We start from the raw sequence: 27,760 nt of genomic DNA, 5'->3' as shown, positions 1-27,760 counted from the left end.
TCCTGGAATAAAAATCTAATAACATGTTTTTATTTATGGTATTAAAGGAGTTGTAAAGGCAGAAGGTTTTTTTTATCTTAATGCATTCTATGTATTAAGATAAAAAGCCATCTGTGTGCAGCAGACTCCCCAGCACCCCCCCCTAATACTTACCTGAGCCCCATCTCTCTCCAGCAATGTCCACAAGTCCCTCGGCCGTCCGGCACCCTCCCCCCGATTGGATGAGACACAGCAGTTGTGCCATTGGCTCCCGTGGCTGTCTATCAAAGTCAGTTAGCCAATCAGGAGATAGAGGGGGTGGGGCCGAACGGCAGCTCCGTGTCTGAATGAACACACGGACCTGCAGCTCAGCTCGGGCGTCCCCATAGAAAGCTGCTGGCTGAGGGGGCACTCGACAGGAAGGAGGGGTCACGAGCAGCAAAGAGGGACCCGAGAAGAGGAGGTTCCAGGCTGCTCTGTGTAAAACCAACTGCTTAGAGGACTTAAGTATAACATGTTTGTTATTTTTTTTTTTTTTTTTTTTTTTAATGAGACTTTACAATCACTTTAAGGTTTGAACATGTACTACAGACACAGATTTAGCCTTGTGTTATATAACGTCTTTATAAATAAAACCAAGTTTCATAAATAAACAAAAATATACCTTTTTGACAAACAGAAGTTCAACTTTAAAATTAAAAAAATAATAAAATTAAAAACTGTAAACTTTATTGGCTGTAATTCCATTGCACATACAGGTGATACTCGAAAAATTAGAATATCGTGCAAAAGTTCATTTATTTCACTAATGCAACTTAAAAGGTGAAACTAATATATGACATAGACTCATTACATCCAAAGAAAGATAGTTCAATCCGTGATTTGTCATAATTGTGATGATTATGGCTTACAGCTCATGAAAACCCCAAATCCACAATCTCAGAAAATTGGAATATTACATGCAATCAATAAAACAAGGATTTTACATAGAACAATATCGGACCTCTGAAAAGTATAAGCATGCATATGTACTCCGTACTTGATTTGGGCCCCTTTTGCAGCAATTACTGCCTCAGTGTGGCGTGGCATGCAAGCTATCGGCCTGTGGCACTGCTGAGGTGTTATGGAAGACCAGGATGCTTCAATAGCGGCCTTCAGCTCTTCTGCATTGTTCGGTCTCATGTCTCTCATCTTTCTCTTGGCAATGTCCCATAGATTCTCTATGGGGTTTAGGTCAGGCGAGTTTGCTGGCCAATCAAGCACAGTAATCCCACGATCATTGAACCAGGTTTTGGTGCCTTTGGCAGTTTGGGCAGGTGCCAAGTCCTACTAGAAAATGAAGTCAGCATCCCCATAGAGCTCGTCTGCGGAAGGAAGCATGAAGTGCTCCAAAATCTCCTGGTAGATGGCTGCATTGACCCTGGACTTAATGAAGCACAGTGGACCAACACCAGCAGATAACATGGCTCCCCAAATCAACACAGACTGTGGAAACTTCACACTGGACTAAAAGCATCTTGCAGTGTGTGCCTCTCCATTCTTCCTCCATACTCTGGGTCATTGGTTTCCAAATGAGATGCAAAATTTGCTCTCATCAGAAAAGAGGACTTAGAACCACTTAGCAACAGACCAGGTCTGTTTTTCTTTAGCCCAGGTAAGACGCTTCTGACGTTGTTTGTTGTTCAGGAGTGGCTTGACAAGAGGAATACGACATTTGAAGCCCATGTGCAGGATCCATCTGTGTGTGGTAGCTCTTGATGTACTGACTCCAGCCTTAGTCCACTCCTTGTGAAAGTGCCCAACACTTTTGAATGGCCTTTTCCTGATAAGCCTCTCCAGGCTGCGGTTATCCCTGCTGCTTGTGCACCTTTTTCTTCCACACTTTTCCCTTCTACTTTACTTTCTATTGCTTTGATAAAGCACTTTGGGAACATCCAACTTCTTTTGCAATTACCTTTTGAGGCTTTCTCTCCTTATGGAGGGTGTCAATGATGATTTTCTGCACAACTGTCAGGTCAGCAGTCTTTCCCATGATTATGATTCCTACTGAACCAGACTGAGACCATTTAAAGCAGGGGTCTTCAAACTACAGCCCTCCAGTTGTTCAGGAACTACAATTCCCATCATTCCTAGTCATGTCTGTGAATGACAGAGTTTTACAATGCCTCATGGGACGTGTAGTTCTGCAACAGCTGGAGGGCCATAGTTTGAGGATCCCTAATTTAAAGGCTCAGGAACCCTTTGCAAGTGTTATGACTTAATTAGCTGATTAGAGTTGGACACTGAGCCTAGAATATTGAACCTTTTCACAATATTCTAATTTTCTGAGATTGTGGATTTGGGGTTTTCATGAGCTGTAAGCCATAATCATCACAATTATGATAAATCACAGCTTAAACTATCTTTCTTTGCATGTAATGAGTCTATCTCATATTTTAGTTTCACCTTTTAAGTTACATTAGTGAAATAATTGATCTTTTGCACGATATTCTAATTTTTCGAGTATCACCTGTATTTGATGAATATATTACCAACATTAAATATTAGGGGAAAAAAATAAGAAAAGGCCTTTTTCTTCTTCTTTCTTTTTTTTTTTTTCTTTCAGCAGCTTAGTACTTAGATGCAATGCACCCTGTTTATTCTTATGTGGTAGTGCAATAGTTGCAATGCATGTTTAAATTTTATTGTGCTATTATTACAGGCTGGGATGGAATCGTGTTGCCGATTTAGAAAAGGCCAGCAGAAGGCACCAAAGAGATAGTGTGAATGAGTGTAATGTGTGGAACTGCATAGGAAAGGGAAAGGATTGATGATTCCGTTTATCAGCTCAGCCTTTTTCAACCAGGGTGCCTTGCGATTTCTTCAGGGGTCTCTTGGTAAAATGCCTAAAAATTCATCAAAAATGTAGTACAAGCTAGCAGGTGGATCAAGCCTGCCTTTTAGTTACACAAAGCTACATGATTTATCCTTGGCCTTGTTTATATCATATGTTGCCTTCCAATGCTACTTGCTGCAATGGCCAGTTATAGGTGGGGGTAGTGGACACCTTTTTGTTGGGTTTTCATTATGCACCATTACAGCTTTCTACACACTGGCATGCTAACGAAAAAAATTACATCATCAGTTAATTAGGATGATGTCTGCTGCCTCCACAGCATCCTTGTTTGACCCTCCAGTGCCCTTCTCCCTCAGCCTTAGATGGAGACAAATTGAGAGAGAAGAGAAACATTAGACTACTAGTCAGTAAAAGTGTGCAAAAGTGTATTTGCTTTGGAAAAATAAATTGCCTCTAACGTTGGGTGTCCTACCTGTGTGGATGTTGCTGCGATATGTAAAGCTATTAGAATAGTTTTTAACATTTTAGAATGGGGTACCTGGAGACTGTCCATAATTTTAAGAGGTGCCTTGACTGAGAAAATGTTGAGAAACACTGAATTAGATTAGATGCAGGAATGTGTGATGTTAGGAGGGAGGGAGTAGACTTAGAAAAGGCCAGCAGAGGGCGCGAAGAGATTGAGTGTAATGTGTGGCACTGCATAGGAAAGGATTGATGGGAACCTTTTGACACAACTTGCAGATAGTCGGGGGGGACTGGTGCTTTAACAGATAGGTGGAGCTCTGAGAAAAACGGAAGTTCAGGTGGGTAAACGTCCCTCCCTCACATTTTTGTTCTGTTTTTCATTTGTAAACAAAAATTGAAATATATATTCATCATAGTTTTCGTCAATTGACTTCATTCGAATGTTTATTTTTGTTTAGTTTTCGTCACTGAAAACATGCAGCTGACGAAAATATTTTCATTGACGAAATTAACACTGACTCACTGTACTGTATCTATGGTAGAACAGTGTGGTCACCCTAGGACAGCAAGTTTGCCGGTGAAGTTTCAGGTAAATACCACAGTTTCTTCTCTCCCCTAGACACGTTTAAAGTGATATTAAAGTCTCAGGTTTTTGGTTTTTTTTTTGTTTAAAAATAACAAGCATGTTATACTTACCTGCACGGTTTAACAGATATTTACCATATACGCTTGCACCGATGTCATGGGCGCATGCTCACTAAAGAAATGGGAAGGATCGCATCGTTTTCTAAAGGGCCCGTGCCGTGACCATCGGCTCCCGTGACTCCAGCCAGTCACAGAGCCGGAGTCCAAGGAAGAGGGGTGAAGATTGATGCGTCCACCAGCAGGGACATTGGGACATCGCTGGCTTCGTTTGCAGGTAAGTGGCACATAATGGGCTAGTATGCGACGCATACTAGCCCATTATGCTTTTACTTTGCAGGGAACAAAAGAGGAAGTAAAATTCATCAGGGTTTACTTCCTCTTTAAGACAAAAAACCATCTGAATTTAGCCCCACTGCAAGGGATTTTTTTTTCATCTACCCTGAGTTTAAATTTTTAAAGTGATCTCAAAGTTTTTGTGAGTTTTTATGATGGAAGGAAGAGAGTGGGAACAGGAAAAAACCAGAAGGGAGAGAAATCGGGAAGAATCTTTGTTTACGCATCATTTAGGATCTGCCTGTGCAGTAGATTTTAGAGAGGCAGAGAGACTGAACAAGCTTATACACTACCTGAACGCATCAGAATATTGCCAGTTCAGAATAGCCAAATGTTTGGGCATATAGGGATAAACTGAAGCTGATATACGCTATATTACCAAAAGTATTGGGACACCTGCCTATACACGCACATGAACTTTAATGGCATCCCAGTCTTGGTCCGTACAGTTCAATATTGAGTTAGCCCACTCTTTGCAGCTATAACAGCTTCAACTCTTCTGGGAAGGCTGTCCACAAGGTTTAGGAGTGTGTCTATGGGAATGTTTGACCATTCTTCCTGAAGCACATTAGTGAGGTGAGGCACTGATGTTGGAGAGAAGGCCGGGCTCGCGGTCTCTGCTCTAATTCATCCCAAAGGTTTTCTATCGGTCGGAGAACAGGCCAGTCAAGTTCTTCCACCCCAAACTCGCTCATCCGTGTCTTTATGGACCGTGCACCGGTTCAAATCATTAGATGGAGGGGGAATTATGGTGTGGGTTGTTTTTCAGGGGTTGGGCAATATAGCATTAAAGTTGAAGTAAACCATCCTATTAGTTTCAGCCAAGGAACCTGCCATCTTGGCCTCTGTTTAACCACTTGCCCACTGGGCACTTAAACCCCCTTCCTAACCAGGCAAGTTTCAGCTTTTGGTGCTCAGACAATTGCTCAGTCATGCAACACTGTACCCATATGCTTTTTTTGTCCTTTTTTTTCATACAAATAGCGCTTTCTTTTGGTGGTATTTAATCACCACTGAGTTTTTTTATTTTTTGCGCTATAAATAAAGACCGAAAATTTTGTAAAAAAAAGTGCATTTTTCTTTGTTTCTGTTTGCCAATTTTGATAATTAGTAAATTTTTCTTCATAGATTTTGGCCAAAATTTATACTGCTACAAATCTTTGGTGAAAATAACCAAAATCAGTGTATATTATTTGGTCTTTGTGAAAGTTAGACCCCATACACCCTATTAAGCCTTGTACACACGATTAGATTATTGGACGAATTTTCGTCAGTTTTTTGTTCTCAAATCGAAAGTGAAGAAGGGTACTCACCATCAGAAAATTTTTTGACCACAGAATTCAACGTCAGAAGTGACGTAATGTGTTGAATTGTTTTGTATGTGTTCTTTCATTTCTGACTGTGCCTAGTCTTGCTCTACAGATTTTTTTTTTTGTCAGAAAACTGTACTAGTGAAAAGAAAATCTCTTAAATGTGGTCACATCAGACAAAAATTTTCAAGCCTGCACATCCAGTCTTTGTCAGTTTTTTCTCTTATACAGTATAAGCTGAAGCCTATGTAAAACAGGGCTTTGGGTTTACATATACTTTAAGCCTAAACACAGTCACCTAACTGAAGCTCTAAGGCAGTTTTTAATAACATTAGGATAGCTTTAGATGTGCATCTATATTTTCCCTTTCTCTGAAGTCCAAACCACATGCGGATCTCACTTCAGAGGCTACTAATAGGCATTGAAAAAGCGATGTGATGCCTCCTGACCATCTGTTAAAGCCACATTATTGCCAACAAATGTGGTGCAAACGTGTGCATTGCATACGGTTATGGGGCTTTTGCAGTGCTTCCCTATTTTGCTTGAGTGTGTAGCGTTCAGCGGGCTTGCCATCCGCTAATCGCTACATGTCGGGTAAACTTTGCCGCAGGCACTAAGCAAACCATTGCGACCACGCCATGTCTGCTATTGCAGCTTGAGGGGGGGGGCAGTTGACCCCAATTATAAATAAAGCCTTATACTCTTGCTGTATTGAAGGGTCAGGAACTTTCTTCTACAGATGTGTAACATTACTAAAAGATCTGCTTTAAAAAAAAAAAGTTTATAAAATTGTTTCAATATAACAGACATTTTCCAGCACAGCTTTAACACGCTAAAGTAAAATCTTTTCAGTATCTGCTACTATTTTAGGCTAATTTTACAAAACTCTTCACTTGCATGGAATTATTCTTTGTTGTCCTTGTTAGGAGGTTTGCTGGGTAGTCGAACTCCCTTAACAATTCTATTTACCACTAAAAGTTATAACTTAAATATGCTTTTTATCCTTTGTTTGTGAGAGACGCTAGGGTAAGATTGGCCTCTATTAACGGTGTTGAACATGCATTATGTTTTGTTCTGCTTCACAGACAGACAATCACGCTGACAATTCATTTAGTTGTCTCCTCACTGCTTCTGATCCCTTTCGTTTAATATCTGAGCCATGGAACAGATGTGGGCAATTTCATTGTCTCCTTTGACAGGTTATTGTGCAATGGAGTGTGCAATATACCTGAGACTAAATCTTGTCAAATAGGATAGTTTAGTCTTTTACAACAACTTTGATTACAAGTGTAAGAGTAATGGGCAATTTTCAGAGGCAAGAAATCCCTGGAGGGCATCCTTCTCACATTGTAATGCTCTAATTGGCTTATTTGTGGATGATGTCATCAACTGCAAACCAAGGCATTCGGGGACATCCAACTTTTTCCCCCTTTATTGTTAACAATAAGCTTTTGCTTTAATTATTAAAGTGGACCTGTTAAAATCATACAACACCAAATATAAAATAAATACATTTAACAATTTGCTCTTATTCTCAGAGATACAGTAGTTTGCTCAGTAATGCTCTGTGGCAGGGCAGAGGACAGTTTGAAGTCTAAACTCTCATCTGTAAATAGCCATGTTGGATGATTGGTTGCTAGGGGAGGTACTGCCATTGTTACCTATTATGTTCAGAATGTGTCTGTGGGAGCACCTATCCAGTTCAACTTACAGATAAAAGCTGATGCCTCAAGCAGTCCCATGCTTTTTAAATTGAGATCACCCTTCCTGTGGCTGAAAAGCAGCACAAACATTAAAGCTGATGCCTCAAGCAGTCCCATGCTTTTTAAATTGGGATCACCCTTCCTGTGGCTGAAAAGCAACACAAACATTAAAAAACACCTGTAGACCATGAAACATGCTAAGGTCAAGGCAGTCCTTTCGCATAGGGTGAGTAAGTATGAACATTTGGTTGCACCACTACCTACCAGTCGACTTTGATGAACTGCCACTATCTCTATGACCCATGTACCGGCATGTACCTTTTGGAGTTTCCCTTTGGTTTTCCTCGTTTGCTTCTCCCCCTGGGGCCCCCTTCCTCTTCCCTACCCTTTCCCAACACTTCCCTTCTCTGTATCCTGTCACTATTTCTTCTCTTTCTTTCTCTGCTCCATACACCTCGTGGGTCTCCCCCATTTCAGGTTACCTTCTTCCCTAGATGTTATCTTGTAGACCAAGTTAAGGTGCCCATGGACCCACTGTGCATGCGGTGATCCCTTTAGCCACCTAACAATTTCCAGGCCCTGTAGCCACCTTTATCATGCTCTTTACACGATCTCCAGCTGTAGTGGCCTCAATGTAACTGCATTAGCTGGACACTATAACCCATCCACCATGCTACAGCATGGTTTGGTTGAGTGATGGTGGTTAACTTTGACAACTGTAATGCCCCATACACACGGTCGGACATTGATCAGACATTCCGACAACAAAATCCTAGGATTTTTTCTGACGGATGTTGGCTCAAACTTGTCTTGCATACACACGGTCACACAAAGTTGTTGGAAAATCCAATCATTCTGAACTCGGTGACGTAAAACACGTACGTCGGGACTATAAACGGGGCAATAGCCAATAGCTTTCATCTCTTTATTTATTCTGAGCATGCGTGGCACTTTGTGCGTCGGATTTGTGTACACACAGTCGGAAATTCTGACAACGGATTTTGTTGTCGGAAAATTTTATAGCCTGCTCTCAAACTTTGTGTGTCGGAAAATCCGATGGAAAATGTGTGATGGAGCCTACACACGGTCGGAATTTCCGACAACAAGGTCCTATCACACATTTTCCGTCGGAAAATCCGACCGTGTGTACGGGGCATAATACGCTTAAAGTCCTATTGTACCTCTGACTGGCTTCGTAATTGTTTGTCTCCTTTTGGGTTGCATCCCTACTGAACTGATGCTGCTTTATGAACTCTTCTGTGTGGATTGCCTCAGAAGTCTATATTATACCTGTTACCTTGTTATCCTTCAATAAATTACTTGAACAAGAAAAAACCTCTGTAGAGGGGAAAAAAGATTATATACTTGCCTCTCTGCAGACTTCTGTGGTGCAGGGTGTGATGTCATTCTCTTACCAATGAGATACTGGGCAATAGTCAGTGCTCCACATCCCATGAGAATACACTGCAGCACACTGCTGCGCTTTCCTCTAGCTTCGATAATTAGTTTTTCTCATTTTTGTATGAATTTTTCTAGCAATTGCAGAAATTTCTCAAAATGTGCTGTAGGCTCTTTTAGCATATTAGGTCTTGTCATGACTTTAGGATCAGGGAGAAATGTTTGAATTCTATAGATAAGTCATGTAACTCAAGTGTAAGAATAAAGTGTAAGTAATTACTCAATTTGACTATACGTTGCACATTCTCACTACAGTATATGTGTACTAAGGATTGATTTGTTTGTTTAATTTACAGTCTTATCTTTCTGAAACCCAATTTGGAGGGCTTGGATTTCTTTGAGCTCATGTGGATAGTTGGCATCTCAGACTTTGTTCTAAAATACATAACGGTGTCCTTAAAATGTCTGATCCTCGCTCTCCCTAGGATTGTCATAGCGGTGAAATCCAAGGTAAATGCATATCCTAATGTTTTGTGTACATGACTTGTACTACTCTACTTCATAAATGAGCTATATGTCAAGTTTTTCAGGGCCAGTGGTTATCAGTCTGTTAATGCTGATGAATGTTGGTAATCATTTTTTTAAATATTAATCCCTTTCCATCCATAGTCTGCAAATTGATGCTCCTCTGTACAGCTCACCATAATCAGGGGACATTAATCTGCATTCCATTTTGAAAGCTAAAAGTGAGCGGTACTGTCCTAGCTGTGAAATTTTCATTCACACCTCCCTTTCTTAACTAGCAATTTGGAAGCAATCAGCATACTTCCTGATCATGTGATCACCATGTCTAAAATGATCACAGGGCTTTGTTGGTTACCAGCTTTTAGTGAGAGCTGCTGGTGTATTCCTTTCTCAGTGTACTCACTGTGATTGGATTGCAGTTTGTGTGGGTGCTTTTTCCCTTTCAATGCCTGAGATTTTTTTTTTTTTCCCTTTCATTTTTACACACATTATATCTTATAGGCATGAAGATTACTTCAATATATGTATTAGCTTTATGCACAAAAGAAAAATAACAGGTGTTATAAATGTAGACAAATAGAAGTCTGTTTACATAACCGGGGTTGCACCAAACTGAGTCAATGCAATTACAAACCGTAAAGTGTGCTGGGGGAAGAATACTTCAAAGGAGAGACTATACAAGGTTTTTTTTGGGGTTTTTTTTTTTTCATTTTCAGTAAAAAATACGCTCAGAATAATTCTAGAATATTCAAAGAACTAAAAACATTTTCCATGGGACTTTAAATGAGGTGCAACATTTGCGTAAAAAAGATTTATTTAGCAATAGATGAAAATCTTTTACATAAGAACATTTTTAAATCAGCAAGCTGATTTGTAAACACTACCATGTATCGGCATGTAGGCAGCTTTTTTTTTACCAAAAAGAGGGGTATTATACTGTGTGTGTCTGTGGGTGTGTGTGTGTACTAAAATTATTCTTATTAATGTGTGCTGGTGCCTTATAATGTCACTCCTCCATTCTGTTTTTCACTCATGGACCTGGAGTCATGTCTGGGATGATTGCTCACTCACACGTTAGCACTTGGTACTGCTCCTCTGTTTCCTATTGGGGTGCCATATCTTCCCCCCCACAACTCCCGAGCCAGACACCTGGTGGTGGTTTCCATTTAGAGGTGTTATCTTAGATTGCTCTATATCGCTGATTTGTTTTACAATGGGCATCTGCTCCTGAAGAAGTGAGATTGTCAGGAAGGATGTACCCACCATTATGTTTTGTGAAACACATGGAAGAGTGTAACTTGTATATGTATCATTGTATAAATACTATGTTGCCTGTATGCAGATACACAGTAGTCTTTACAAATCACCTTGCTATTTACAAATCACCAACACATACACACAGAGACAGCAAGCGGATCCCAATTTCAGTTAACGGTGGAAGATGTGGTTTTGTACTCCTACTCCTGGACCTCTCTGCTGCCTTTGATACGGTTGACCACCCCCTCCTCCTCAAAAAACTACACGCCTTTGGTCTCCGTGACTGTACACTTCGCTGGTTCTCTTCCTACTTATCCAACCGCACCTTTAGCGTTTCTTATAACTCTACTTCCTCCTCTCCTCTTCCTTTCTCTGTTGGGGTCCCTCAGGGTTCTGTTCTTGGACCTCTACTATTTTCAATCTACACTGCCTCCCTGGGTCAACTGATAGCCTCCCATGGCTTCCAATACCACCTCTACGCTGATGACACCCAAATCTATTTCTCTACCCCTCAGCTCACTCCCTCTGTCTCCTCACGTATCAGTAATTTACTCTCAGATATATCAGTCTGGATGTCTCACCACTTCCTTAAACTCAATCTATCCAAAACCGAACTTCTAATTTTCCCTCCCCCCTATGCCTCTTCCCCTGATCTCTCTGTCAAAATCGATGGCACAACTATAAGCCCATCCCCACATGCCAAGGTTCTAGGTGTAGTCCTAGACTCTGAACTCTCCTTCAAGCAACACATCCAATCACTGTCCAAATCCTGCCGCCTCAACCTCCGCAACATCTCCAAAATACGCCCCTTTCTAACCAATGACACAACAAAGCTCTTAATTAACTCGCTGGTCATCTCTCGCCTTGACTACTGCAACTCCCTTCTCATTGGCTTACCTCTACATAGTCTATCACCTCTTCAAACCATTATGAATGCCGCTGCCAGACTCATCCACCTTACCAGTCGCTCTGTGTCTGCCACTCCTCTATGTCAATCCCTCCACTGGCTTCCGCTCGGCCAAAGAATTAAATTCAAAATTCTAACAACTACGTACAAAGCCATCCACAATTTCGCCCCCAGCTACATCACTTGCTTAGTCTCTAAATACCAACCTACTCGCTCTCTTCGTTCCTCTCAAGACCTCCTGCTCTCTAGCTCCCTTGTCACCTCCTCCCATGCTCGCCTCCAGGCCTTTTCCAAAGCCTCTCCAATCCTATGGAACTCCTTACCCCAATCTGTCCGCTTATCTCCTACTTTATTAGCTTTCAGAAGATCCCTGAAAACCCTTCTCTTCAGAGAAGCCTATCCTACCCACACCTAACAACTGTACTTTTTTTTTTTCCCATCAGCTCATCCCCCACAGTTATTACCTTTTGTCTCCACTTGACCCTCCCTTCTAGATTGTAAGCTCTAATGAGCAGGGCCCTCTGATCCCTCCTGTATTGATTTGTATTGTAAGTGTACTGTCTGCCCCATGTTGTAAAGCGCTGTGCAAACTGTTGGCGCTATATAAATCCTGTATAATAATAATAATAATAATAATAATATTTTAAAAATGTTCTTATGTATAAGATTTTCATCTATTACTCAATATATCTTTTTACGCAAATTTTGTACCGCATTTAAAACCCCATGGAAAATGTTTTTAGCTCTTTGTACATGCAAATAAGGGATGGAGGCACGACATTATAAGGCACCTGACATACAATAAACAATTAATGCAGTGCTAGCAACTAAATAAATATAAAGAAAAAATGTGTGTTGCCGCTGCTGTGAAAAAGTGCTAAAACTTTAGATGTGTGAAACAAAATAATACAGCGCTGGCAATGGAACAACACTCCAAAAATATATTTCTTTCTCGAACATCACGGGACACAGAGCCCCAGTAATTACTGATGGGTTATATAGGTATCACTGGTGATTGGACACTGGCACACCCTATCAGGAAGTTCAACCCCCTATATAATCCCTCCCCCTTGCAGGGATACCTCAGTTTTTACGCCAGTGTCTTAGGTGATGGACGTGTAAAGATGTCCTGTGCTGAGCTCCAAAGGGAATATCCTAAGATCCTGTACTGGGGCAAGCCAGGCGAACCGGATCCATTCAAAGTGTCTTTTCATGGCCGAATTGAATGGTACCCGGGCCTCGTGTCCAAAGAAACGAGGTTTTACCCGTAATGCTTCTCTTTTTAGAGAGCTGGACCCCGCAGATCAGAAAATGGCTTTAAACTTCCTAATTTCTGGCGAGGTGCTTTACGGTCCCAGAACTGTTGGATCCCCCTATTCGTAGGGGGCCCCAGTCTCTGACGGTTTTTTCAAACGGAGCCCACCGTGAGAGGTGAAGATTTGGTCTGTGTAAACAGCACCCTGCAGCTGGATAAGGTAAGAGGAGATTCCACAAATTTTTTGAGTTCTAGTGGCTTTTCTCCTTTAAGGTAAATGCATGCTATGCCTATTGTGACCACCGGGGGCTGCCAAGAGCACAAACCTGCACATGCCGACTGTCTGTCTCAGTGTTTGTTCATCGCTTTTTATGTCTCAGCGTCTCAAGCCGGCTGCAAGGTAAGATGGGAGGGGGGATTCTCATGTTTGAATGTTCCCCCCCCAGGCTAGAGAGGGGCCACAGGGGTCTAGAAAGTGGTTATACCACCCGGGCTCTGCGGCCTAATGGCCACCATCTCTGAAGATAGCCGTTCAGGCAGATCTTGTTACCAGCCTCTCCCCCCCCCCCCCATCCCCAGCCTTTCTCCAGAAGCATGACAGGAGAGTCGGCCAGCGCGGGAAGCGCTCGTTTTTTTCAAAACTCGAGGGGGGGGCGGTAGAGGAGGGGGCGGGACGTCAGCACAGGTGCTTAGACTCCCTCTCAGGCCAGCTGCAGGCTATTAAAGGCACTCTGTACAGGTGCACACAGACTTCTGAGAGACACAGAGCTGACGGTTGCATGTAAGGTGGGACACAGGCATTCTCCTAGGCAGCATTTACTGAAGTAACACCAGACTGAGCATTGGGTAGCAAGGCTTTTAGCCAGACTACATCGCTCAGCGGGCAGTGTTCATTTGTATACCTCACACCTTGTTGCTTTGCACTATGGGTAGAAGAGGTTCAAGCACCCCAGGAACCAGAGAAACTAGGGGATCTCGTTCAGGTTCTGAGGGCCCCCTGTTGGCAGCATCCTCCCCCCCTAAAGATGGGCCAGGGACGGCTAGCCAGGGAGAGCCATCGGGGTCAGGGGCTACACCTGCTTCTGGCGCTTCAGCCCCTGTATATATTACACAAGAGGTTTTTTCCTCCACCATTAATGGTCTAGAGGAAAGATTAATGGCCGTGATTACGTCTTCACTCAGTAGAAGAAAACGCACTAGGCCTTCCTCTGTTCCCCAAGACCCTCAAACAGAGGAGCTCTGGGATAAAGGAGATGAATCCCTTTCAGAGGATCGGGATGGGACGGATGATTCCTCTTCGGAGGAATCAGGTGGAGAGGGACTCTCTGCGACTTCCCAAGAGGAGAAAGTCTTAGTGCAGATCCTTACTGGATTGGTCCGCTCCACATTTAAGTTGCCCATACCTGAAACTGCTAAAGAATCCTCTTCTGCTTTGGGGTCACTGAAACCTTTCCAAGCAGCACATGCTTTTCCTGTTCATACTTTACTTGAAATGCTCATTTATTCTGAGTGGGATCACCCAGACAAACGTTTTTTCCGCCGAGAAAGTTTTCAACACCTTATCCGATGGAAGAAAAGTTTATTAAAATGTGGGGAATACAGGCTATTGATGCCGCCATTTCCTCCGTAAATAATATCCTGACTTGTCCTGTAGACAATGCTCAGATGCTCAGGGATCCTGTAGATAAAAGGATGGAATCCCTATTGAAGGATGTTTTCTCCTTAGCAGGATCAGTGGCCCAACCTGCAGTAGCAGCGACTGGAGTCTGTCAATACTTAAGAGACCATGTTAAGCAGGTCATCAAAGTATTACCTGAACAGCAGGCCCAGGGGTTTGCTAACCTTCCAGCGGCCTTATGCTTTGTGGTTGACGCCATTAGAGATTCTATCGTGCAAACCTCCCGTCTTTCACTGGGGTTGGTGCATATACGTAGAATCCTATGGTTGAAAAATTGGTCAGCCGAAGCACCATGTAAGAAGCTACTGGCTGAGTTTCCATTTCGTGGTGCAAGGTTGTTTGGAGAGGACTTGGATAACTATATCAAGAGAATCTCTTGTGGGAAAAGCACTCTCTTACCTGTCAAGAAGAAGAGTAAGCGTCCCTCTTTCAAATGGACTCTTTCCCCAGCGCCGGGGGCTTCAGCCTCCAGGCAGTCTCGACGGCCGCCTCCATCGGGGTCCAGAGACAAGAGTCAACCCCAGGGACAAAAGAAGTCCTGGGGAAAGAAGCCTACTAGGTAAAACACTAAGACCTCTGCATGAGGGGGCGCCCCCGCTCACTCGAGTGGGGGGAAGACTGCGACAGTTCTCAGAGCTCTGACAGGAGGACTTCCAGGACAGATGGGTAATCTCCACGGTAACCTTAGGGTACAAGCTGGAGTTTCAGGAATTCCCCTCTCCTCGGTTCCTCAGATCAAGTGTTCCCAGAGACCCAGAGAAAAAGCAGTCGCTCCTTCTAGCGTTAGAGCGACTTTTGTCGCAGGAGGTCATTATGATAGTTCCCGCAAAGGACCAGGGATTGGGCTTTTATTCCAACCTTTTTACGGTCCAAAAGCCAAATGGGGATGTCAGGCCCATTCTGGACTTAAGGGATCTGAACCGATTCCTAAGGATTCAATCCTTCCGCATGGAATCAATTCGAACAGTAGTTCCCACCCTGCAGGGAGGAGAATTTCTGGCATCAATAGACATCAGAGATGCATATCTGCATGTATTCATTTTTCCTGCTCATCAGAAGTTTCTGCGCTTCGAGGTAGGAGGGCGCCATTTCCAGTTTGTGGCTCTGCCTTTCGGGATAGCCACTGCACCTCGAGTGTTCACAAAGATCTTGGCTCCTCCTCTGGCCAGATTAAGGGCTCAGGGTATAGCTGTCATAGCATACCTAGACGACCTGCTCTTGATAGACCGGTCGGTAGCCTCTTTGAATGGAAACTTGAGGACCACAGTCAGGTATCTAGAACACCTGGGTTGGATCCTCAACTTAGAAAAGCCTTTCCTAAAACCAGTAAGAAGACTGGAGTATTTAGGTCTGATTATAGATACAGGCCAGGAGAAAATATTTCTACCCTAGGCAAAGATCACTGCTTTGAGAGAGCTGATTCTGACAGTAAGGACCAAGAAGGGTCCCTCAGTCCGCCTTTGTATGAGGCTACTAGGGAAGATGGTGTCTTCATTCGATGCAGTTCCCTATGCTCAGTTTCACTCAAGAATGCTGCAACACAGTATTCTATCGACCTGGAACAGGAAAGTTCAGGCATTAGACTTTCCGATGCACCTGTCGCATGCGGTGCGTCAGAGCCTCAATTGGTGGCTCATACCTGAAAACCTGCAGAAGGGGAAATCCTTTCTACCGGTTACCTGGACGGTGGTAACAACAGATGCCAGTCTGTCAGGTTGGGGAGCAGTTCTGGAACAGGCTGCGGTCCAAGGGGTATGGTCCAAGACAGAGAGGACCTTACCCATCAACATTCTGGAGATCCGGGCGATACATCTAGCTCTAAAGGCCTGGACTATCAGGCTACAGGGTTGTCCGGTCAGGATCCAGTCCGACAATGCCACAGCAGTGGCTTATGTCAATCATCAGGGAGGCACCCGGAGCCGAGCTGCTCAAAAAGAGGTGAACCAGATCTTAGTCTGGGCAGAGATGCATGTGCCATGCATATCGGCAGTTTTCATCCCGGGAATAGAGAATTGGCAGGCGGACTATCTAAGTCGCCAGCAGTTACTTCCAGGGGAATGGTCTCTGCATCCTGACGTCTTTTGGGCCATATGCCAAAGATGGGGGGTTCCAGATGTAGATCTCTTTGCATCCCGATTCAACAAAAAGATAGACAGATTTGTGGCAAGGACAAAAGATCCTCTTGCATGCGGGACGGATGCGTTAGTGATTCCGTGGCATCGGTTCTCACTGATTTACGCATTCCCGCCTATTCTGCTACTACCACGACTCCTTCGCAGGATCAGGCAGGAAAGGAAGTCGGTACTTCTGGTGGCCCCCGCTTGGCCCAGAAGGACTTGGTATGCAGAAATAGTAAGGATGACAGTAGGTTCCCCGTGGACACTACCGGTACACCCAGACCTGTTATCTCAAGGTCCAGTGTTCCATCCTGCCTTACAAACGCTAAATTTGACGGTTTGGCTATTGAGACCCACGTTCTGAAGAGTTGTGGGCTGTCAGGTCCTGTCATATCTACCTTGATTAATGCAAGGAAGCCAGCTTCCAGGATGATTTATCATAGAGTCTGGAAAGCTTATATAACCTGGTGTGAATCCAGAGGTTGGCATCCCAGGAAATATGTCATAGGTAGAATTCTTGATTTTCTACAATTAGGATTAGAGATGAAGCTGGCCTTGAGTACCATCAAGGGCCAGGTCTCTGCTTTATCAGTATTATTTCAGTGGCCACTTGCTTCGCATTCTTTGGTCCGAAACTTTATGCAGGGGGTGATGCGTCTTAATCCTCCGGTTAAAGCGCCCCTAAACTCCTGGGACTTGAACTTGGTCCTGACTGTGTTACAGAAACAGCCTTTTGAACCAATAAGTCAGATTCCTTTGGTCTTGTTGACAAGGAAATTAATTTTTCTGGTGGCCATCTCTTCTGCTAGAAGAGTATCAGAATTAGCAGCTCTTTCCTGTAAGGAGCCTTATTTGATTATACACAAGGATAGAGTGGTACTACGCCCTCATCCTAGTTTTTTACCGAAGGTGGTTTCTGATTTTCATTTAAACCAAGACATTGTTCTACCTTCCTTTTTTCCAGATCCCTGTTCTCCGGAAGAGAGATCTCTACATTCGTTGGATGTAGTAAGAGCAGTTAAGGCCTATCTAGGGGCAACTGCTTAGATCCGTAGGACGGATGTTTTGTTTGTGCTGCCAGAGGGTCCCAATAGAGGACAGGCAGCGTCAAAAGCTACCATTTCTAAATGGATTCGACAGTTGATCATTCAAGCTTACGGTTTGAAACAGAAGATTCCTCCGTTTCAGATCAGGGCACATTCCACAAGGGCTATTGGTGCTTCTTGGGCAGTGCATCACCAGGCCTCTATGGCTCAAATCTGCAAGGCCGCAACCTGGTCTTCAGTTCATACATTCACCAGATTCTATCAGGTGGATGTGAGAAGGCATGAGGATATCGCCTTTGGGCGTAGTGTGCTGCAGGCAGCGGTACAGGGTCCTCAGGTCTGATTGCACCCTACTTGGTTGTGGTTCCCCCCCCCCTCAGGTAGCATTGCTCTGGGACATCCCATCAGTAATTACTGGGGCTCTGTGTCCCATGATGTTCGAGAAAGAAAATAGGATTTTTTAAAACAGCTTACCTGTAAAATCCTTTTCTTTCGAAGGACATCACGGGACACAGAGGTCCCGCCCCTCTTTTAATACACTATATTGCTTGGCTACAAAACTGAGGTATCCCTGCAAGGGGGAGGGATTATATAGGGGGTTGAACTTCCTGATAGGGTGTGCCAGTGTCCAATCACCAGTGATACCTATATAACCCATCAGTAATTACTGTGGCTCTGTGTCCCGTGATGTCCTTCGAAAGAAAAGGATTTTACAGGTAAGCTGTTTTAAAAAATCCTATTATGTGCATGAGAAAAAAACCCACTATATATTATTATCAGAGGAGATAAATACCCGGGCATCGAACTTTGCACCGGAACCCACTTATTTTCTACGTAGCAAAAATGCCCTCTCACGCTCCTCTATCACTGAAATGTGTCTCTCTTAACGCAAAAGGCCTAAATGTGCCTGAAAAGCGTTCGCAGGTCCTATCCTCTCTCACCAAACAAAAAGCTCAATTTATCTTCCTGCAGGAACCCACTTTCGATCCAATTCCATACCAAAAATGACCAACCATATATTCCAGACTGCTTTCCATTCTACGAACCCTTCTCCAAAGACCAAAGGGGTCTCCATACTCGTCTCTAAACATGCCCCATTTAAGTGCGCAGACTCCTTGTTAGATCCTGAGGGGAGATTTGCATTCATTAAGGGTACCTAGGCCGATCACATTGGCAAACATATATGCCCCAAATGAACATCAGGTGTCATTTTTTAGGAAAGTGAGCGATCTCTTGCTCTCCTTTAAGGAAGGGATAGTTCTTTTGGGAGGTGATTTCAATGTACCCCTCAACCCAGACCTAGATACTTCCTCAGCACCTCAGCGCTACCTTTCCGGGCCCTAAGACAAATTAAATTACAGCTCCAAGCCCTGGAGTTGCATGACACATGGCGCACGCTGTACCCTTCCGTAAAGGACTACACCTTTTACTCCGCCCCCTTTCAAAAATACTCAGGACTGGACTATCTTTTTCTCTCCCAGCCTGACCTAACCTATCTTACGCACGCCGCGATTGACCCCATGTACCTTTCCGACCACCACCCTATATCAGTTACATTGACCTTCCCGGATTCAACCCCAAAAACAAAAACCTGGAGACTTAATTCCTCCCTATTAAAAGATGACGAGTTCACCACACACCTGACAGCTAGTATAAATACTTACTTCAAGGAGAACTTTACCCCAGACATATCTCCCACTATTCTGTGGGAAGCTCACAAATGTGTGATCAGAGGAGAATTGATAGCCCAGGCAGTAAAGTAAAGTAAAGTAAAAAGGACCCATCAGGTCACCATAGACAAACTGGTCACCAACATCAGACGGTTGGAGGCCACACACAAAAAGTCCCAGTCACAGCAGACCCTGCAGGAGTTGACGCATCTTCGTGCAACGCTCCCGGAAGAATTAGGTAAACGTGCTAGACGCAGGTATGTCCTTCACCAACGAGTCTTTTACGAACAAGGCAACAAGTGCGGTAAATTACTAGCCAGGGCGGTACGAGCCTCCAGACCATTTAACACGATTCACCACATAAGAACCCAACAGGGCACTCTGCTATCTAAAAATGAAAACATAGCCCGGGCTTTTGAACAATACTACAAAAACCTATACAATTTAGACTCCCCTAATTCAAATTCTGACCAAGCGTTACGCAGAGCGGAAGAAATACAAAACTTCTTGACCCAATATAGCCCAAAACCACTCTCACAAACACAAGCAGAAGAATTAGAACAACCCCTTTCCACAGAGGAATTACAAGCCGCCTTAAAACAGATGAAAACGGGTAAAAGCCCGGGCCCAGAGGGGTTCACTCTGCAATATTACAAGTGCTTCGCCCAGACTTTAGTCCCCAAAATGTTAACAAACTTTAACTCGCTAGCGGATCCTACAACGAATATGGGGCGCATGTTGGAGGCGCACGTCACAGTAATCCCTAAGGAGGGAAAGGACACCACACAAATACAAAATTACAGACCAATTTCATTACTAAACGTGGACATCAAGATCTACGCCAAAATTTTAGCTAACAGAATGTCCACTCTCCTTCCAAGACTAATCTAATTAGACCAGGTTGGTTTTGTTCCTGGACATGAGGCCAGGGACAACACCATCAGAGCCTTAAACCTACACCATTGGCTCACGACCACAAAAACGTGCGGTTTCTTTCTGTCATTGGATGCTGAGAAGGCGTTCAACAGAGTGGCCTGGGACTATATGGGTGAGGTCCTGAAGAAGATCGGCCTCCACCATCGTATGTTATCCCACATTTCAGCGCTGTACTCTAACCCGAGCGCAGCTGTAAGAGTAAATGGCCACCTGTCGAACGACTTCCCTATAAGAAACGGCATGCGTCAAGGTTGTCCCCTTTCACCTTTAATTTTCGTGCTATCTTTGGAACCCCTCCTTAACAGATTAAGGGATAACTCTGACATTACAGGTCTTACAATCAAAGGAAAGGAATACAAAGTCTCAGCTTTTGCGGATGACATTCTGCTTTCCTTGTCCTCTCCAATCTCTTCTATACCTAACTTGCTCAAAGATATTGCACATTTTGGGAATTTATCACATTTTAAGATTAACTACGCAAAATCACAAGCCCTAAATGTCACGCTCACACCGAAGGAGCTTGAACGTTGTCAATCCTCCTTTCCTTTTCAGTGGAGTCAACGATCAATAACCTACTTAGGTGTTCAAATTACTAACAAACTGGAAGACCTATACAGGACTAATTTCCTCCAGGTTTTAAAAAAAAGCTCAACATGACTTAAAAGAATGGGGGACTCTTAATATTTCTTGGTTTGGTCGCTCCGCCCTTCTAAAAATGATAACCCTACCGCGATTCCTATATTTCATCCAATGTCTACCTATCAATCTTCCAGCCTCTTTTTTTGCTGCGTACAGTGCACTTTGTTTCTATGGAAAGGCTCCCCTCCACGCATTAAATTCACCCGGCTTACGCGGCCAAAGCTTAAAGGAGGTATCGGGCTCCCAGTCCTCCATAAATACTTCCTGGTGAGTCATCTTGCCCGGCTTGTGGACTGGAACGTTCATGAGCCGGATAAGACTTGGGTCACCTTAGAGAAATCATTCTCTCAACTCCCACTGGAATCTCTACCCTGGATTTTGCCAGGACAAGTTCCACAGAAGACATTAGCACACCCTTTTATATCTGCGTCGCTGAGTACTTTCAGACGAGCAATCAAAATTTCCTCAATATCTTCTGTACCGGGCCCATTAACTCCTTTGAGGGGGAACCATGGTTTCACACCGGGGCTATCACTTTCTTTCCTTGACCAAACATGGCCATATGACAAAATGTTAGCGTATCAGTTCTATGATGGCAAAACCCCTGGAACATATGAGAACCTAGTTGACTTATCCCTGCTCAAGTCCTTTCCCTTTTGGACATATAGACAGATTCAACATTTCCTTTCCACTCGGGGCACAACACCAATTTGGACTAGACAACTAACTTCCTTTGAGGAATTATGCACCCGTACCTCCCCACAGAGACACCTAATTTCCCACATGTACAATACACTTTTAGAAGATGCCACTTACACTCCTGACTCAGTGCATACAGCATGGGAAGTGGACCTCCAGACGACCTTTACAGAAGAAGACTGGACGCGTATCAATGAATATATACACAAGGGCTCCCCTAATGTTGCCATTCAGGAAAATGGATATAAAATTCAAACACGCTGATATAGGACCCCATCACTCCTACATAAATTCTCCCCAACCGTCCCAGATACTTGCTGGAGATGCGGAAAAGCTAAAGGTACCATGCTACATATATGGTGGGATTGTGATTCCATACAACCATTTTGGAAGGAAGTGCATAACCTTATCTCACATATCACAACATATTCTTTAGCCTTCTCACCTGCCCAATACCTCCTACACCATACCCACCTGACCAAAAGTGAGTATTACAAATCATTGGCTATGCATTTGGTGAATGCGGCTAGGCTCTGTATACCAACACATTGGCGATCCACCTCCGCCCCCACAATTGGGGAATGGTTCCGGAGGATTTCCAAGATAGAGGAGATGGAGGAGCTGATACATATTTCTCAAGAACGTATTCAAAAGTTCACGACCACATGGGCTTGTTGGACTTACTTCAAATCAACCCAGCGTTACAGAACATACAGATCTTGAACAACCATGACTGACTCCTCAAGGGGTTAAATAAATAAATAAATAAAATAAAATTACTACAGCTTAAGACACGTCGGGCGGGGGGGGGGGGGTCCCGCACGGGGGAGATTGGATAGAGCGTACTTTTCGTTACTGCACTGCCCCCCCCTTTTCTCCCTTTAACCCCATTATCCCCCCCCTTCCTAACTAATCATCCCTCTCCCTGTCCCCACACCCCCAACTCCTTAACGTCTACTTTTTCTGATACTTTTGTTCTCTTTTTTTCCCCCAGTCATTCTTTCTCCTCCCTTTTCCCCCTCTCCCACTCTCGATCCCGCTCTTTGGTTTTTTCTTTGCTCCCTTTTCCGGTTCTTTATCTTGCTTCCTAAACACATTCCCTATCTTCTCAAAGGAGGGTATTTAAACTCCTTTGAGTATCATACAAGAGGTTACGTTCAGCACCATCCGAACTTAACAAACAACAACTGAAAACTTGACCATACATTTACCTGTCTATATTTATGCAATATATATGTAACCCAGAATAATGTGTCTAAAAGGAATGTAAAATACCCTTATTTCTGTACAAGTTGTTATTTAAATGCTTCTGTTAATAAAAATTATTATGAAAAAAAAAACAAAAAAAAACACTATATTAATGAACATAAATAATTGCCACCTATTGCATGAATGCTGGACTCAAATATGTGACATAGAAATAAATATACTGGCAAGATGAAATCTAAAAAGACATAATGCCAGCACAAACAAAGTGACAATAAATAAACACACTAGAATACTGTGCAAATTCCTAAAAACAATCCCGCTGGTCAGCAATGGTGGGATATCAACCCTTCAGCCTATAATGGCAATCAGTCACCTGATATGTTGCAGTTCAAAAAGGCAAATGGGATGGACCCTGGATCATGGTCAGTGGGATACGTGCTTGGAAGTGCAGGACATCATATTCCACCCAAAAACAAAAGATGATTATATGGTGAAGCACTGTGGAGAAATAATTCAAATGCTCATAACAGCGCTACTCACAAGATCAGGCTTGCAAAACAGGTATTCAGAAACTTCCGCGATCGCCGCTAATAGCGTGCGTTCCACGGTAGACAGGAAACAGCGTCACTGGCTAGAACATGAGCTGGATATTGCATCAACGCGTTTCGCCCCTCCAGGGCGTCATCAAAGACATCATGTCAGCATGTCTTGCCAGTATATTTATTTCTATGTCACATATTTGAGCCTAGCATTCATGCAATAGGTGGCAATTATTTATGTTCACAGTGTTTTTGTTTTTTTTTTTCTCATGCACATATATATTTTTGGAGTGTTGTTCCATTGCTAGCGCTGTATTATTTTGTTTTACATTATAAGACACCAGCACACATTATTATTTATAAGAATATTTTTAGTGCACACAAACGCAGTATAATACCCCTTTTTGGTAAAATAATAAAAAAAGATTGCATTAAGTAACTATTTACCAAATATGTCAGGTCCCAAAAGTGTGCAAGCCTGTAAAACATTGAAAAGCGACAATACTGCAAATTGTTCATAGACTACGCTTTAAAAACTTGCAAAGAATGCAATTTAGAGTAAACAGTGAATGGAGGCTCTTTAATTATTGCTTTCACTCCATTATATGTGATGATACTTAGTATGTGTAATGCAGTTGTCATTTTATATGCATGTGCCCCCGAAATATACATTTGCATTCATATGCATGTGGGAATGAGTACTTAAAAAAATTAAAAATATTGTTTTTTATTTATTTATTTTTCTTTATTGCTATGACATTGCTATGGCATACAAGCCTCCTGTGATAGAGTGCAGAGAGACTTTAACCGCTTGCCGACTAGCCGCCGCAGTTATGCTGCAGCAGGTTGGCTCGGCTGCGCAAATCGCTGTACCGGTACAGCGGTCTCTCTAATGGCTATAGCAGGCGCGCCGCCTGAGCCCATGCGCGTGGCTGGCGGCCGCAATGTCCTCAGGCCACCCGAGATCGCTCCACAGAGAGCCAGAATGTAAACAAACAGATCCCCGTTCTGTCAGGGAAGTAGAGAGAGATCATCTGTTCCTAGTGATCAGGAACAGCGATCTCTCTCCTCTAATCAGTACAATCCCCCCCCCCCCCACAGTTAGAAACACCTCCCTAGGGAACACTTGCCCCTTGATCGCCCCCTAGAGTTAACCCCTTCCCTGCCAATGTCATTTATACAGTGATCAGTGGCTATTTTTAGCTCTGATCACTGTAATAATGTCACTGGTCACAAAAAAGTGTCTGATCTGTCCGCCGCAATGTCGCAGTCCTGCTAAAAATCGCTGATCACCGCCAATATAATAAAAATGCCAAAAATATATCACGTATTTTGTAGACGCTATAACTTTTGCGGAAAACAATCAATATACGCTTATTGCTATTTTTTTACTTTTTTACCAAAAATATGTAGAAGAAAACATATTGGCCTAAACTGAGGAAGAAATGTATTTTTTTTATTTTTTTGGGATATTTATTATAGCAAAAAGTAAAAAATATTTATTTTTTTCTCAAAATTGTCTCTTTTTTTGTTTTATAGCGCAAAAATAAAAACCATAGAGGTGATCAAAAACCACTAAAAGAAAGCTCTTTTTGTGGGGGAAAAAAAGGACCTCAATTTTGTTTGGGTACATAGTCGCACGACCACGCAATTGTCACTTAAAGCAGCGCAGTGCCGTATCGCAACAAATGGCCTGGTCATAAAGGGGGTAAATCCTTCCAGGGCTGAAGTGGTTAACTAGAATTCTGGGGTCTATTAGACCCCTAATATCACCTCTGCACTGTTATAGCTGATTGAGCACTGATTGCACTCATTCATCTTCTTCGCCAACCAGAACAGACCACTTCCTTGGGAGTTATGAAATGCTCAACTCTGAACACATCCAGGTTCAGAGCTATAAAGCCCAATCTGCTCTGGCAAGGGAAGAAGCTGTTTGAAAACAGTCGGTACTCCATCAGCTTCAACATAGTGCAGAAGTAATATTAAAGCTAAGTTCCACTAATTTTTTGTGTTTATTAAAAGTCAGCATACTACAAAAAAAGTAGCAAGAGAGAGAAGGACAGCGCCCTCTAAATGCAGCATGTATGATAAAGGTTTTATTACCATGGATAAAAAACACTCACATTTAGGTTGATAAAAGCCAGCATATAGAATAAGTTAATTTGCGTGTTCCCCAGGGATGTGGGTTTCACGGGCCAGTGGAGGGGATCCTGGGATATGGATCCTGTGTCCTGTGTCCTGGTAGCTTTCCAGTGGTGCTGTGGGTACTCAGAGCCTCTGGGCGGCTTGGACGTCGGTTGTGGATCCTCCGGGAACAGGGTAAGGCGGGCTTTTATCAACCTAAATGTGAGTGTTTTTTATCCATTGTAATAAAACCTTTATCATACATGCTGCATTTAGAGGGCACCATCCTTCTCTCTCTTGTATTGTTTCAGAGCTCCTTCTAGCTTTTACAAACTGGCTGCCTTCTACATACTCAGCATTCTTTATATCTTTACATGGACTAAAACCTGAACTTGTTGTGAAACTTTAAACATTTACCACCAAGTTCCCCCTCCCAGAAACCCTATACCCATCTAACCCCCCTGACTTTATAGTTATGTGTACCTGGCTACATCCATTGTGCGCCATATTAACCCCCTAATTACAAAAAAAGTAGCTACTGACAGCCACTCACCTGTCCCACGAGCTAGTGGTGCACTCACCCCAGCCGTTTTCACAGTGTCCTCCCTCAGCAGTGCCAGCATCATCACTATGGGCACCCGGCTGTAACAGTTTGCAGCTTCACAGCTGGGTGTGCACTGCGCATGCGCGAGCGGCGCTGTGCTCTGCGACTGGTCCTGAAGTCTTCTGGCACCTGTCATGTGTCCCAGAAGGCTTTAGAAAGGAGAACTTCCGCTTCCGATCGCCTAAGGCGACTGGCACAGAAGTAGGAGCAGGTACTTGTCAAAATCCCATACCCGCTCCCCCCCTCCCCAAAATCTCCATTTCATTAACAGGAGCTGGGGAGGAGTCCTTAAAGCGGAACTTCCCCTTTTGGGTGGAGCTCCGCTTTAAGTTTCTAATAGATCCCTGAGAAACTGTCCCCTGCCTTCTGCTATCACATAAGGGACGAACAGATGTTTTACCAATCCAGGTATGTCCAGGTACATCCTGGACACATGGCCGGGAAAGGAGCGGGGGAGTGTATGCAGCACCTTAACACACATGTAGGAGTCACTTCTTGTACAAGAAAACCGGCAGCCTGCAAAAAATAAAAATAAACACCAAACTGTAGTAGTGCTTATAGTGCTATAAAACGCCAAAACAAAATGTATTATATTGCAGCTTACCAAATCTTAGATGCCTTTTGCCTTTATATTATACTAGTTAATCTGGAAAGTAAGTTTTTATTCTTTTTCAACTTCCTTTAGCAGACCAAGCTGTCCACCAAATGTGGAGGTTACCGCGATTTTGCACGTTTGGCGGCCGGCGGTCAAAATGTTCCTAACCTGAACGCGATTCTTCCGCATTCAAGAGAGAGAGGTTAGAGGAGGTTGAACCTCCCCAAACAACAGCAGCTCCTAAACTCTGGCAAAAGCCTATTTTTACATGGACACCTAGCCTTTTATGGAGTTGAGTTTAGGAGCTTTGGCAAAAAAAAACACCAAAAGCTCCTAAACTCAAGTTTAGCTGCTACATGGAGCCTTATACTGACAGCAGTGGTTGCAGTGAGCAGTGATCAGCGATTATTTATTTATGTAAAACCTTTATCCCAAAAGGAAAAAAAAAAGATTTTCCTGTAACTGTTTAAACATGTTACCTGGAATTCAGCATTTATTTGTTTATAGGCAAGTTTACCTAAATCTGTTAGTGCATCTAACACTACCCTCCCCCCTGGATTGTCAGTGCTGCTGTCCAAAGGTGTCTCCATTACTACTCCATCCAGAGTGGAGACCAGGTGAAACAAGGGGAAAAAAATGCTAAATAAAGAAAATCAATGCAGCCACCACATTTAGGGATTATTAACCTGCAATATATAACATTTTTTGGTTTTGTGCTTTATACTGCTTTAAGTGATAGATTACAAACTACATAAATGTTATGTCATGGTACAGTTTCAGAGCATAATATAGTGTATAAAAAGTTTATAACTTTATTAGTTCTCTCCCCACCCCCCCAACCGCCCACCTATACAAGGACAGCCACTCAGAACTGTACAAATGCTGTGGCAAAAATTAAACTCCCTGTTGCATTCATCAGACAGTGACGCCACCAAATATGTCTTAAGGCTAGGTTCACACCCAATCGTTTTGCGGTACATTTTACGGTTTGCAGAAATGCGCTGCAGTCCATTTAACATGATTTCCTATGGGTCCTGTTCACATCTGTGCATTTTTAGCGGTTGTGTTTTTTCGCGGCAGTTTGCGTTTTTGCTTCCATAGACTTCAATGTAGCCTCTGCATTTTGCATTTTTCACCTGCATGACAACAAACACGCCCCCAACAACAAACTCCCTAGAAAACGAAAAACGCATCAAAAACCTATTAAAAATGCATGAAAACGGTGTGTTTAGAAACGCAAAACACACCAGAAAAAAAAAAACGCATCAATCGCAATACACATAGGTGTGCA

The 27,760-nt window shown here is 43.2% G+C and overlaps 1 protein-coding gene across 2 annotated transcripts in view; it reads left to right on the top strand.

Annotated features, from left to right (window-relative positions):
* RNFT2 (ring finger protein, transmembrane 2) overlaps nt 1–27,760 on the top strand; it is a 101,796-nt gene that overhangs the window by 36,318 nt on the left and 37,718 nt on the right. For both annotated transcript variants that reach the window (XM_073625820.1, XM_073625812.1), the window contains exon 6: nt 9,026–9,179. In XM_073625820.1, the coding sequence (XP_073481921.1) occupies nt 9,026–9,179 (154 nt within the window). The remainder of the gene's footprint in view (nt 1–9,025; nt 9,180–27,760) is intronic.

The sequence above is a fragment of the Aquarana catesbeiana genome, linkage group LG01, assembly GCF_042186555.1.
Source record: "Aquarana catesbeiana isolate 2022-GZ linkage group LG01, ASM4218655v1, whole genome shotgun sequence".
In the NCBI taxonomy this organism is placed as follows: domain Eukaryota; kingdom Metazoa; phylum Chordata; class Amphibia; order Anura; family Ranidae; genus Aquarana; species Aquarana catesbeiana.
This window is presented reverse-complemented; position numbering and strand designations above follow the sequence as displayed.